Raw genomic sequence first — 13715 nt, forward strand, 5'->3', positions numbered from 1 at the left:
CCACCGTTTATTGAGTATTTATATGGTGCTGAGCACTTCCAGGTGCGTGATCTCATTCCATCGCTGCCATGAATGTATAAAGAAGTCCTTCATAGGAGTTCCTGTCGTAGCGCAGTGGTTAACGAATCCAACTAGGAACCATGAGGTTGCGGGTTCGATCCCTGGCCTTGCTCAGTGGGTTAAGGATCCGGCATTGCCGTGAGCTGTGCTGTAGGTTGCATACGCGGCTTGGATCCCATGTTGCCATGGCTGTGGTGTAGGCCAGTGGCTACAACTCTGCTTGGACCCCTAGCCTGGGAACCTCCATATGCTGCCCTATAAAGACAAAAAAAAGAAAAAAGAAGAAGTCCTTCATATCTGTATTTTGCAGGCAAAGAAAACCAAGTCTTAGTGAGAATGACTTGCTCGTATTGACAGAAGACCAAGGGTCTGGTGGGCAAAGGCCAACATGTGGCCAGCTGTGCGGGCAGCAAACCTACCTTCCTTGCTGAGCTATCACAGGGATTAAATGAGATTGTGACCTCGAAGCCCTGAGAGTGCCTAGCTGTAGAGGTTTCTATCACCTTGATGAAGCAGGGCGGGGCCTGAACCTGGCTGCGTAGCTCCAAGGCCACAGAAGTCTCCCAGCCTTCTGTGTGGGGCTCCTGCTACACCAGATGACCTGCTTCTGCCTGTAGACTGAGATGGCCATGGGAAAAATCAAGGGACACTGTACCCAGGCTCCAGAACATGCTGACAGCCCAGAGAGTCCACTAGCATGACACCCATACACATGGAGCTGGGCCGGGCAGCCTGGAAAGCCTCTGAGGCTCAGCCCCGGCTTACAACATCCTTGTTCCAGTGTCCACAGCAAATGTGTCTCTGTCTTCGCTCCTCACATAACCTGTGGGCTCCAAGGACAGGGACCACACCCCATCAATTTCATGTCCCAAGGTGCCTTTCCCAGTCCTCACCTCATAGTCAGTTCATTCAGTTACTGTTGGCTGACTCTCTGCATTGACCATCTGCTGTATATTTTTGTCTTTGGGGACGTCAGTCTCTTTCCAGTTTCTCAAATGTCCCCTCCCCTTTTGTCCCTGCTCCTCCCCTATCTCCCCCCAAAGCAGCTCAGATGCCACATAGCTCTGCTTGTCTGGATGGCTGCATGCTTCCATCTTTCCTCTGCTGGGAATAACCTAGCAAAGAATACAGGTTAGGAGTTTCTGATTCGTTTATTTCGGGACATTGGACAGCTCCATGGAGGACTGTCTGGGAATCAACACCTTCAGTGCCATGGGCACAGCTGGGTAAGCCATTCCAGAACACGGCCCCATCGGGACCAGGAGGCGTCCCTGGGATGAAGCCCCTTGGGGCTTCCTCTTTCCCATTTGGTTGAGACCATCACAGAGGGGCCAGTGAGCCTTGTGCTCTGGGCATCGAGCAGGGAGTTCTGAACCCAGCCCAGATGGACAGTGCCTGCCCCTTCCCTTCGGGGGCCCTTAGTTAGGACAGGCCCAACAGAAATGCAGGGGGCTTGGGGTCAGCCCAGCCACTGGGCAGCAGGATGGCACGGAAGGCACCTGCAGGTGGTCATTGTCTTGCAGCCGATGCCTGGGGCCTTCCTCCCTGACCGAGGCCTGGAGATGGTTTCCACCCAACGGGCAGGAGAATTGCTGCTGACAGATTTGCTAAGAGCTAAGAAAGAGGAAATGTGGCAAAGGCTCACGGTGACTGGCTTCCGGGGTCGTTTTTGTTTTGTTTTCTTAAACTGTTTGAGCTCAATAGATGTGGACCTACTCGAGCTTGGTGAACGTGAGGTCTGGCAGACGAGTTCAGAAAGCCAGCAGCAAGTAAAAAGAAAAGTCAAATTATAGAGAAACGTGCAAAATGGTCTTAGTGTGTTTTAGGCCAGTCATCACTGCTGCAGTTCAGCCCAGCCCAGCGCCCAGCTCTCCTCCGAGAGGCCCCCTCCCCACACCCAGTTCTCTGAAACAGAAGAGGAAGCAGGAGTTCCCATCGTGGCGCAGTGGTTAACAAATCCGACTAGGAACCATGAGGTTGTGGGTTCGATCCCTGGCCTCACTCAGTGGGTTAAGGATCCGGCATTGCTGTGAGCTGTGGTGTAGGTCGCAGGCGTGGCTTGGCTCTGGCATTGCTGTGGCTGTGGTGTAGGCCAGTGGCTATAGCTCCGATTAGACCCCTAGCCTGGGAACCTCCATATGCCACGGGTGTGGTCCTAAAAAGACAAAAGACAAAAAAAACAAACAAAAAAACAGAAGAGGAAGCAGTGAGGAAGGAAACTACCCTATCCTATCTTCTGTGTAAAACCATAGAGCTGCAGAGGGCCTTCGGCCTTCTCTGGTCTGGCTTCATGATTTCACAGATGAGGAAACTGAGGCCCTGAGATGGGAAGTGACTCACCAGAGGTCACAGGTCATTTGATGGTCTTGTGTTCATTCTCACCAAGAAACTGCAAAGAGCTTAGCCAGGGAGTTGGCTTCCAGCCAAAGCCTACAGCCCCACACAGCCAGCAGCTTCTCAGTGGCCGCCCCTTGGGGTACAGGTCAGTGTGAGGTGCCCTTGGACCTGACTGGTGCCCATGCCAGGCTCTGGGCTGAGAATCACCCAAGCTGGTCTGCCCTTTCCCTGCCACCCAATCAACAGTTTTTTTGTTTTTGTTTTTGTTTTGGTCTTTTTAGGGCTGTGCCCGCAGCATATGAAGGTTCCCAGGCTAGGGGTTGAATCGTATCGCCGCTGGCTTACACCACAGCCACAGCCATGCCAGATCTGAGCCTTGTCTGCAGTCGACACCACAGCTCACAGCAACGCCAGATCCTTAACCCACTGAGCAAGGCCAGGGATTGAACCCGCAACCTCATGGTTCCTAGTCAGATCTGTTCCCACTGCCCCAGGACGGGAACTCCTCAATCAGCAGGCATTTATCTGACACATCCTTGCAGGTCAACCCAGTACTCACACAGCCCCGCAGGGAGTGCAAAGGAAGCGCAATCATCAGATATCACGCATGACTCCCCTCCAGGGAGCGTCTTATTGGGGAGATGGAATTAACACATGTGAAACAATAATTAAAACAATAAAAGGCAGTGTATAATTAGATGCTAAATGTAGCTGTTCAGGCTGTGAAGACACCTCCATAGGCCCTTGAAAGCATGGAGGTAACTAATGTTAGTAGGAGCTGCAGAGGTCCATGGCCTGTGGGAGTTTGCAGGAATCTGAGGCTTTGGGGTCATGGGGCTTTCGTTTGGGAGTGAGTCCCTGGGCCAGTGAGTGAGTCTGGCTGCCCACCTGCATCCTTCCTTGGCCAGCTTGTTGTCTCCTCCTTGGGGAAGGGAGGAGAGAAAGCAGAACTCCAATGAAGCCATAAAGCCTTTGTCTATTTGTGAAAATTATCTATTAAGAGGTAGCAAAATGGTGCAGCGGAAAAGTATCCATTCAGTGAGAGTGAAGTTAGGAGTTCCTGTTGTGGCTCAACACTAGTGAACCCGACTACTATCCATGAGGGCGTGGGTTCAATCCCTGGCCTTGCTCAGTGGGTTCAGGATCTGGCATTGCCATGAGCTGTGGTATAGGTTGTAAATGTGGCTGGGATCCCACATTACTGTGGCTGCAGCATAGGCTGGCATCTGCAGCTCAGATTCGACCCCTAACCTGGGCACTTCCTTATGCTGCGGTGCGGCCCTTAAAAAACAAAAACGAAACAAAACAAATTTAGAAAAAAAAAGTGAGAGCGAAGTTACTAAAGGCCCATCCACGGGTGATGGGAGGAAATATATGGGAAATATCTGATTCTTGAGGCAAGCATGCTATCAGGAGAAAGGCAAGGATCAGTGCAAACCTGTACATACCTTTCTCCACTTGGGAACTAAAATTCAGGTGTCTAGGAGGTTAGGAGAGCAGAGAATGAGGGGATTGCTGTGGGCCAGAGAAATATCATCAGGAGATTACACAGGGAAGGTGGAGCGAGGGAGAGGGGGGCTCTATGTTCTAGGCAGAGAAACTGCACAAACAGCAGTGTAGAGCAGAGGTGAGCAAACTACTGTCCGTGGGCCAGTGTCCATAAATAAAGTTTTATTGAAACACAGCTATACTCATCCTACAGTCGCTCTCTGCCGCAATGACAGCTGTGAGTCGTTGCAATGGAGACTGCCTGGCCCTTTACAAAAAAAGTCTGCCAACCACTAGTGTAGAAAGAGGAATGGATAAACCCTGTGGCAAGAGGATATAAACCCTGTAGCAGAGGAAGTGATCCAGGAAAGTGAAAAATGAGATTAGGACTTTCTGTGCCTGGAGTGATGGTCACAGTACCTGCCTACTCTCTCATGCGTCCGTCCTATGAGGCAATAAAGGATTGTTATCCTATGAGGTAATAAAGGATTGTTATAGATGAGGAAACTGAGGCTTAAAGACATGATCTGACTCTCAAGTTCACTTGGTAATGGGGGTCACACCCCAAACACAGGCTTCTGTTCATCCTGCAGGTCTTGCCTGAACCTCTGCCAGGTGCCTGGCTGGACTGGGGCTCTGGGACTCCGTGGTGGACCAGACAGGTGCTCCTCTCCCAGAACTCAGTCCAAACTGGAAACCCAAGACTCACTGCACTGTAATTGCTTGCAGACAGGAAGATTGTTTTGCTCCCCCTGTAAGCAATGGGGGACCGTGGAAGGTTCCTGAGCACGCGTTTATTTTCTGCTTCATGCTCAGAGCCACCAGGCTTAGAGAAGAGAGGGAAATACAGTCTGAGTCATTAAGGAGCTTCAGTCTGGTTGGGAAGAAAAATCTGGGTGGTTGGTCTGCTTGGAGGATAGTATACATAGATGGATATTGAAGTGCAGAATAGTTGAGTGTTAGCTTTAGATATAGGTTAGCTTTAACCTCCTGGGGCTCCATTTCTTCATCTGTGAAATGGGCATAATTAGTACATTCCCCATAAACTTGTGGTCAGGATGCAATGAACTAATACATGCTAAGTGAGTAGAAGGGTGCCTGGCGCATAGTTAGCCAGTAAATAATAAATGGGTCATTGTCATCATTGTTCAGGGCTGGGGTGGTCAGAGAGGCCTTGCCAGATGAAGGATCTCAGACAGGGGGACAGGAGTAAGGTGAAAGCAGTGCAGGAAGAAGAGGCTGACTCGTTTAAGAACAGGGAGAGTGAAATTTCTGGCAAGAAAGAAAAAAAAAATGAGGTTTGTGTGATGTAGGTCCAAAGAAAACTGGGCATGAATGTATCTGATGGTTCCTGCACAATCTCCTCAGCCCACTCCTCACCCTGGGGGGTCCCCCTCATTGCTGGGGCTTTTTGGTGGGCTGCCCTGTGCTCAGGTGAGGAAGTTAAAACCACAGATCATGGCACAGCGGAAACGACTCTGACTAGGATCCGTGAGGGCACAGGTTTGATCCCTGGCCTCCCTCAGTGGGTTAAGGATCCAGTGTTGCCATGAGCCGTGGTGCAGGTCGCAGATGCGGCTCAGATCTGGCGTTGCTGTGGCTGTAGTGTAGGCCAGCAGCTACAGCTCGATTCAACTCTTAGCCTGGGAACCTCCATGTGCCGTGGGTGCCGCCCTAAAAAAACAAAACAAAAACAAAAACAAACCAAAAAACCCCATAGACTTCACTCAGAGTCTCTTTTTCTCAGCTCCTTGGGTCACTCTCCAGTGACCCAAATTAAGACTACGCATGTCCTTGATTTTTTTCTTTTTAATTTTTCCTCTTAGGGCCGCACCTGCAGCATATGGAAGGTTAGGGGTCAAATCGGAGCTTCAGTTGCTGGCCTACACCACAGCCACTGCAATGCCAGATCTGAGCTGCATCTGCAGTCTATACCACAGCTCACAGCACTGCTGGACCCTTAACCCACTGAGTAAAGCCAAGGATCAAACTGGCATCCTCATGGATACAAATTGAGTTCTTAACTCATTGAGCCACAACGGGAACTCTGCCTGTCATTGATTAGAATGCAGAATTAATTCGCCAGTGTTTGGGGTGTTTTCTTAAAGTATTATTCAATCTAGGGTAAATCTTCTCTGAGACAGACCTGGGGCCACAAGAGGATGGTTCTCTTTATTTGGTGCAATGGGTACTTTAACTGAAAAGTCTGAAGATCACTGTTTCAGGGGGCATCTCTGCTCTGGCCCTTAGCACCCAGCCTCTCCACTTGGCTGTACCCCAGGAACCCTGAGAGTTAAGGGAAGACACAGCCCTTTCCATGGCTTAGGACCTAGGAACACAATTCTGCTTTTCACCAGTGCCCTAGATGCGCTGGGTGCATTGGGAACAGCTCAACCATCTGCCACCCATGCCAGGGGCTGAATCAGAGCAGATGCAGCCCATGCCAGATGCATGGAGATGTGTCAGCCTCCTAGGAGAGATACCTCAAGGCCAATGTCTGTATCTTTACAATCATAACATAGTGGGTTCTCCATTCTGTCTCCATATTGGGCCACCCCAGAAGACAAATCTCCCCACTTTCTTTTTTTTTTTTTTTTTTTTTTTGTCTTTCTAGGTCCGCATCCGCGGCATGTGGAGGTTCCCAGGCAAGAGGTCTAATCGGAGATGTAGCCACCAGCCTGCGCCAGAGCCACAGCAACACGGGATTCTTAACCCACTGAGCGAGGCCAGGGATCAAACCTGCAACCTCATGGTTCCTAGTTGGATTTGTTAACCACTGAGCCACTACGGGAACTCCTCTTCCCGCTTTCTAGCTCTGTACCTATAGATTGAGGACTTGGAGGACTTGAAAATCTGGCAGGGGAATACAAATCAGAGTCTTTGACTTATCCTCTGAAGATTACCATATTAGTGATCTGTTCACACCCTGGGTACTGCTTTCTCAGTAAAACTTTGGGGCAGGAGTTCCCATTGTGGCTCAGCAGAAACGAATTTGACTGGTATCCATGAGGACGCAGGTTCGATCCCTGGCCTCACTCAGTGGGTTAAGGATCTGGATGCCATGAGCTGTGGCATAGGTCGCAGACTCAGCTTGAATCCCAAGTTGCTGTGGCTGTGGCTGTGGCCGGCAGCTACAGCTCCAATTCGACCCCTACGCCTGGAAACTTCCATATGCCGCAGGTATAGCCCCCCCCAAAAAAAAGAAAAAAAAAACTTGGGGGCAATAGATATCTGTGGGTGCCAAAGGGTTAACTCTGCAGCCGGATGGGGAACCCTCAGGTCTGAAACTGCTGGGCGGGATCTATAGCAGTTCTTCTCAAATGTTACTGCACATTACAATGATCTAGGAGATTTTTTAAATCCCTGTGCCCAGGCTGCACCCCAGACTAATTAAATCAGACTCTCCATGATGGAGCCCGGGCATTGCATTGCTGAAGATCCCCCGATAAGTCCATGTGCAGCCAAGCTTAAGAACCACTGGCCTAGATTTTCTACCATCTCTTGGACGGGAAAGGCTTAGCAGGCTGCCATGGCTGTGGTTGGCTGGCTGGCCTGCTTTGGAACGTGATTCATTCCGTTCACAGGTCAGATCTCGTCTGCCAGATCTGGTGTGGGCAGCAGCCCGGGTGCTGCCATCCCAGGGTGAGAGATGCACTGTGGTGGCCAGAAGGGGCTCCTGGCACTGCCCTATGAGGCAGAGGTTGGGGTGGTTATCTGCTATGTCAGTCCTGCAAAGGGTGCCCACCCATGCTTGCGTCACTTCCCCAGGTTTGTGGTGGGAAGCGGGAGCAGATGGGTTATCTGCTGAGGAAAGGAGAACAGGAAGAAAAAAAACCTTAGGTGAAAGCAACTCTAACTCTTGCTGTTTTCAAAACCAGGCTGGGATCCTGGCCTTTGAGAGCCATGACACAGCTGCCTCTTATAGGGAAATGGCTGTAGCTCACTTGGAAACTATGAAAGATCTTCTAGGAGCTTCTAGAATGTTTTCTCCATCATTTAACTCTTTTTTTTTTTTTTTTTTTTTTGTCTTTTTGTCTTTTTAGGGCCGCACCCGCGGCATATGGAGGTTCCCAGGCTAGGGGACCAATCAGAGGAGCTACAGCTGCCAACCTAAGCCACAGCCACAGCCACGCCAGATCCGAGCCATGTCTGTGACCTACACCACAGCTCACGGCAATGCTGGATCCTTAACCCACTGAGCAAGGCCAGGGATCGAACCCTCATCCTCATGGATACTAGTCAGGTTCGATAACCACTGAGCCAAGATGGGAACTCCTTTCTTTTTTATAGATGAGCATGAGAAAGCTATCAACTCCTAAGGAGCAACAACCTGCATGCTTCAGAGAGGGACAGAATGGAGTGGTTGTAATAGTAACTGGACTCTGATCCTTCTGACTCGAAGCTCCCAGAGGGCAGCAGGCATGTCTGGTCCCATAGAGGTGTACCCAGCCGGGTGGGGGCTGGGGAAGGGTCTCCAGGACTACGGGAGGCTGGGAGGGAGGACGAGGAATGAGAAGTCCATTGTGAGGGTCTCTGGATTAGTAAACCAACAGCAAATGAAGACAGTCTGGGCAGCTCACGCCACTTGCTGCTCATCTCGAGGGGACGGGAGTACTCCCGGTGGCTGGTCCCCATGGAATCAGGATCCTATTCCAGAGACTTGAGTGGCCATGTAGGACAAGGGCAGGCCCTGCATCTTGGTGGCTGTCTCCCCCCTCGGGAGGTTAGAGGTCCCTCCTTGACGTTTTCGTAGATGACACCGTGGCCCCAGGTCCTGAGGCCTCTGGGGACCCACCGATCAGATATGCCTTGGATGAACATTTCACAGGTCTCGTAATTTCTAGGCCTTGGTGTGATGGCTGCCCATCCCAGTCCCATGGCCTATAATTTCTTTTTTTTTTTTTTCTTTTTTTTGTCTTTTGTCTTTTTGTCGTTGTTGTTGTTGTTGTTGCTATTTCTTGGGCCGCTCCTGTGGCATATGGAGGTTCCCAGGCTAGGGGTTGAATCGGAGCTGTAGCCACCGGCCTACGCCAGAGCCACAGCAACGCAGGATCCGAGCCACGTCTGCAACCTACACCACAGCTCACGGCAACGCCATGGCCTATAATTTCAGTGACCACTCTGGGAGTGGCAGGAGCGGCTGTCCTAGGGTGGCCACATGGTAAATTGAGAAGAGTGTGTTCTCCAGGCTTCCATGGACTCGGTTCCAGACCAAGCATCATGCACATGCTCACTAGCGGTGGGACCACATGCATGTTTCTTTTTTTTCTTTTTAGGGCCGCACCCACGGCATATGGATGTTCCCAGGCTAGGGTGGAATTGGAGCTGTAGCCGCTGGCCTACGCCCACAGCCACAGAAATGCAAGATCTGAGTCGCGTCTTCGACCTACACCACAGCTCACAGCAATGCTGGATCCTTAACACACTGAGGCCAGGCTTTGAACCTGCATCCTCATGGATGCTAGTCAGATTCATTAACCGCTGAGCCACGACGGGAACTCCCACATGCATGTTTTTAACCTCTCTGAGCCTCTGTCTTGTAGTCTGTAAAGTAGGAATAATAGGAGTTCCCTGGTGGCTTAGCTGGTTAAGGGTCCAGCATTGTCACTGCTGTGGGGGGTCATTGCTGTACGATCCCTGGCCTGGGAACATCTGCATGACTTGGTGTGCCCCCCCCAAAAAAAAACAAAAGAGGGGATCCTGTTGTGGCTCAGTAGAAATGAATCCAAGTAGCATTCATGAGGACACAGGTTCGATCCTTGGCCTCGCTCCTTGGGTTAAGGGTCTGGCATTGCTGTGGCCAAAGACATGGCTCAGATCCTGTGTTGCTGTAGCCGTGGTATAGGCTGGCGGCTACAACTCTGATTCAACCCCTAGCCTGGGAACCTCCATATGCTGCAGGTGTGGCCCTAAAAATAGGAAAAAAAAAAGAGGAATAACATACATGGTGTCTAAGAGAAGGTCTGTGAATGCATAGGGCTGCTCCGATCAGGATCCTCGAGGAGGAGCACAGAGCCCAGCTGACAGGCCAGCGGAAGATGCTGTGATGGAAAAAGGATGCCTGGTTTCCGGGCTGAGGAGTGGGGTAGGGAGGAGGCCACAGCAGCTCCCCTCAGCAGCCACAGAGCTTGACGTCTCATCGGCTCTGTGAGATGGGAAAGGGGGAGGAGGAAGTGAAGGCAGACTGCTGAGTGTGCCATGTCGCCCACAGGCGGGCTGGAGGGACGGAAGCCGGGTGGTGGTGTAATGACAGCATGGCTGTGAAATTCCCCAACCAAACCAGGCACCCATAGGACGGTGTTAGGTGGTGTCAGGGAAGCAGCTCAGGGGAAGCGATCGCCCCGCCCCAGGGTGGGGGCGCAGCTGTGAGAAGTAAATCGTGATGTCATGGGAAGAACACAGCAGAACGGACTGGAGTCGCTTTCCGTTCTGCACAGATGGACTGGGGGACTCTAAGCACGTTCCTACACTCCTGTTAGTCCCGGTTGTCTCACCCGTGACGTGTGGGTAATAAACTCTATCTCGCCGTTTGGGTTCTGAGGATGAAATGAGATAGTGCGTGCCAAACTCACGGCATGGGTGCTAAGTAAACAGCTGTCCCTGTGCCGCAGCAGAGGTTTGTCCCCTCGATTAGCTGAGCAGGCTGCAGCCCCCTGCCCCCACCAGTTCCCACACCCATTTGATAAATATCTATATGTATGTGTATATGTGTCTATATGTTATTATGTGCAAAGCGCTGTGGCCAGTGACGTGAGGTCTGAACGGAGGTCCATGTGCCCTTGGTCCTCTCGATCTGGGAGAATTGCTGTCAGTCCCCTCAGCAGATGCTGGGACCACATGTACATGTCTGTCTCTCCAGCTCTATCGTTACTTCTTGAGGATATGGACCATAGCTTGCATTTCTTTGCATCTCCCATAACATCTTTTTTTTTTTTTTTTTTTTTTTTTGTCTTTTTGCCTTTTCTAGGGCCACTCTGAGGCACATGGAGATTCCCAGGCTAGGGTTCCAATCAGAGCTGTAGCTGCCGGCCTATGCCAGAGCCACAGCAACGCGGGATCCGAGCCGCGTCTGCGACCTACACCACAGTTCACGGCAATGCCAGATCCTTAACCCTCTGAGCAAGGCCAGGGATCGAACCCGAAACCTCATGGTTCCTAGTTAGATTCGTTAACCACTGCGCCACGACGGGAACTCCTCCCATAGCATCTTTCCATAGCCACCCTCCTTAAGCAAAACAGCTCTCCTCATTCGCCAGATTCATACCCAGTACCTGTGTGCCAGGCCCTTTCACATGCATCCTGCAACAAGCCTGGGGGTAGGTCTTACCCCCATTACACAGGTGAGGAGACTGAGGCTGAGAGCGATTTAAGTGACTCCTCCAGCATGGCTGGCTAGGCAGTCGCACAGCGGGATTTGACCTTCGATTGTTCGCAGCCTGAGTCCATTCCTTTCACTGCATGGGGCCAGTGCTCGCCTCTTCGTGGTCAGAGAGGCCTTTGGGAGGACGAGGTCCATTCTCTTTCTCATCCTGAGAACCACTGCACATCCACCCTCACATCTGTGTCTGTTGCAGAATGTCTGCAAACCCGTGGAGGAGCCGAGGTGCCCGCCCACGCTGCAGGAGATCAAGCAGAAGATTGACAGCTACAACACCCGGGAGAAGAATTGCCTGGGCATGAAGCTGGTGAGCAGGCCTGCCCCCTCCCCACCTCCCCACTGCCATCCCCCTCTCTCCACCCTCTCCTCCCCTGCCCTCCCCCTGGGTTCTGAGGCCACCCCTGGAGCTCCCTCCCCTTTCTTCGGGCCTCTGGAGGCTTCTGGGTTGTAGGATTGGTGCCAGGCTGGGAGCCTGGGCTCTCAGAGGCTTCTGCATGCTTTAGGGAAATAGAATGGGCTTTATTTTTTTTTTCTTTTTTCCCCTAATTTTATTGAGGTATAATTGACATCCAGCACTGTATACAGCTTTAAGGTGTACAGCAAAATGTTTTGACGTACATAACATCAGGAAATGGTTATCACAATATGTTTGGTGAGCATCTATTTGGATACCAAAGAAAAGAAAAAGTCACCACACATAAAGATTTCATTATTATTGACTGTAGTCCCTGAACTGTACATTTCTTCCTTGACTTTCTGTAGTTTGATAGCTCATTTCTTTTTTTTTATGAGAGTACAGTTGATTTACAGTGTCGTGTCAATTTCTGCTGTACAGCAAAGTAACCCAGTCATACATATATATGTGTGTGTGTATATATTCTTTTTCTCATACCATCTTCCATCATATTCTACCCCAAGAGACTGGAGTAGTTCCTGTGCTGTGCAATAGTAGAGTGGGTTTTAGAATACGATCCAGAGAGTTCCCGTCAGGGCTCAGTGGTTAATGAATCTGACTAGGAACCATGAGGTGGCGGGTTCGATCCCTGGCCTTGCTCAGTGGGTTAAGGATCTGGTGTTGTGGTGTAAGTTGCAGACGCGGCTCGGACCTGGTGTTGCTGTGGCTCTGGCACAGACTGGTGGCTACAGTATGCCGCGGAAGTCGCCCAAGAGATGGCAAAAAGAACAAAAAGAAAAAAAAAAAAAAAGAATAAGATCCAGATCCAGTCTCTGGCTTTTCCTGGTTTAACCTGTGGCTTTGGGAAACTTTTGTAACCTCTTGAGCCTCACTGTAAGATAGAGATATCAATTCTCATTTGTCGAAGCACTTGTGGCAATTACATGATATACAAGTGACTCAGGGCCCTGGGCAAGGGGAGCTCACAGCTCCTCCTCACTCCCCTCTTCTTACAGCCTGTGATTACACACTTACAGCCTGTGTCTGGAGAAGCCTCCTTGGACCGTACAGAGCCCAGAGAGGGGAGGGCACCAACTTTGTGCCAGGTTCAGGAAGGCCATCTTCAGTAGGGAGAGGAGAACCCTGCCCCCTGCTGGTGGCTGGAAGCAACTGGCTTCTTGGGGCTTCAGCCGGATGGAGCACCAGAAAATCTAGTTGCAGGTTGACATCTTGCAGACTTTGGAAAGGGATGCAGGAGGAGATCCAATATGCTGGTTCTCCGAGGATCTTATTACACAGCCTTCTTGCTCCTTCCTGGTTTGGAGGGGCGAACCAGAGAGGCCTCTCCAGACACACCACTCTGTGCATGGGACTCACCTAGGACAATAGGGCATTTGGCAAGCAGCCCCAGCCTCTCAGGAGGGGAAGCCACAGCAGCCCCATGTGTAGCTGGAGCCTGAGGGCCTTTTCCTGGTCCCATGGGGAGGAACAGGGTCTCCTTCCTCCAGCACCTCCAGGTCAACAGGGGCAGGGAGGAATTCAGGGAGACAGGTGAGGGGCTGGGTGGTGGTGACACCACGCCCCCTGGACCTGAGGCCATGGGCCAGAGTGGCAGATAGGAATCAAGTAAGACAGACCCGCCCTGACCCCACATGACCTCCCCCCACTGGCAGAGTGAAGACGGCACCTACACGGGTTTCATCAAAGTGCATCTGAAACTCCGGCGGCCAGTGACGGTACCTGCTGGGATAAGGCCCCAGTCCATCTATGACGCCATCAAAGAAGTGAACCTGGCGGCCACCACGGACAAGCGGACCTCCTTCTACCTGCCACTCGATGCCATCAAGCAGCTACACATCAGCAGCACCACCACGGTCAGTGAGGTCATCCAGGGGCTGCTCAAGAAGTTCATGGTCGTGGATAATCCCCAGAAGTTTGCACTTTTTAAGCGGATACACAAGGATGGGCAAGGTATGAGAGAGTGGGGCTCCTGCCCAGAAACTCCCTTTCCTAATTCTGTCTCTGCTCCCCGACTGGACCCCTGCCACACATAGGTGG

The 13715-nt window shown here is 51.3% G+C and overlaps 1 protein-coding gene across 2 annotated transcripts in view; it reads left to right on the forward strand.

Annotated features, from left to right (window-relative positions):
* The window catches only part of RASSF5 (Ras association domain family member 5), an 80200-nt gene that overhangs the window by 61438 nt on the left and 5047 nt on the right, over window positions 1-13715 (forward strand). For both annotated transcript variants that reach the window (XM_021063315.1, XM_021063316.1), the window contains 2 exons: window positions 11460-11570; window positions 13331-13628. In XM_021063315.1, the coding sequence (XP_020918974.1) occupies window positions 11460-11570; window positions 13331-13628 (409 nt within the window). The remainder of the gene's footprint in view (window positions 1-11459; window positions 11571-13330; window positions 13629-13715) is intronic.

This window comes from Sus scrofa, chromosome 9 (assembly GCF_000003025.6).
Source record: "Sus scrofa isolate TJ Tabasco breed Duroc chromosome 9, Sscrofa11.1, whole genome shotgun sequence".
NCBI lineage: Eukaryota > Metazoa > Chordata > Mammalia > Artiodactyla > Suidae > Sus > Sus scrofa.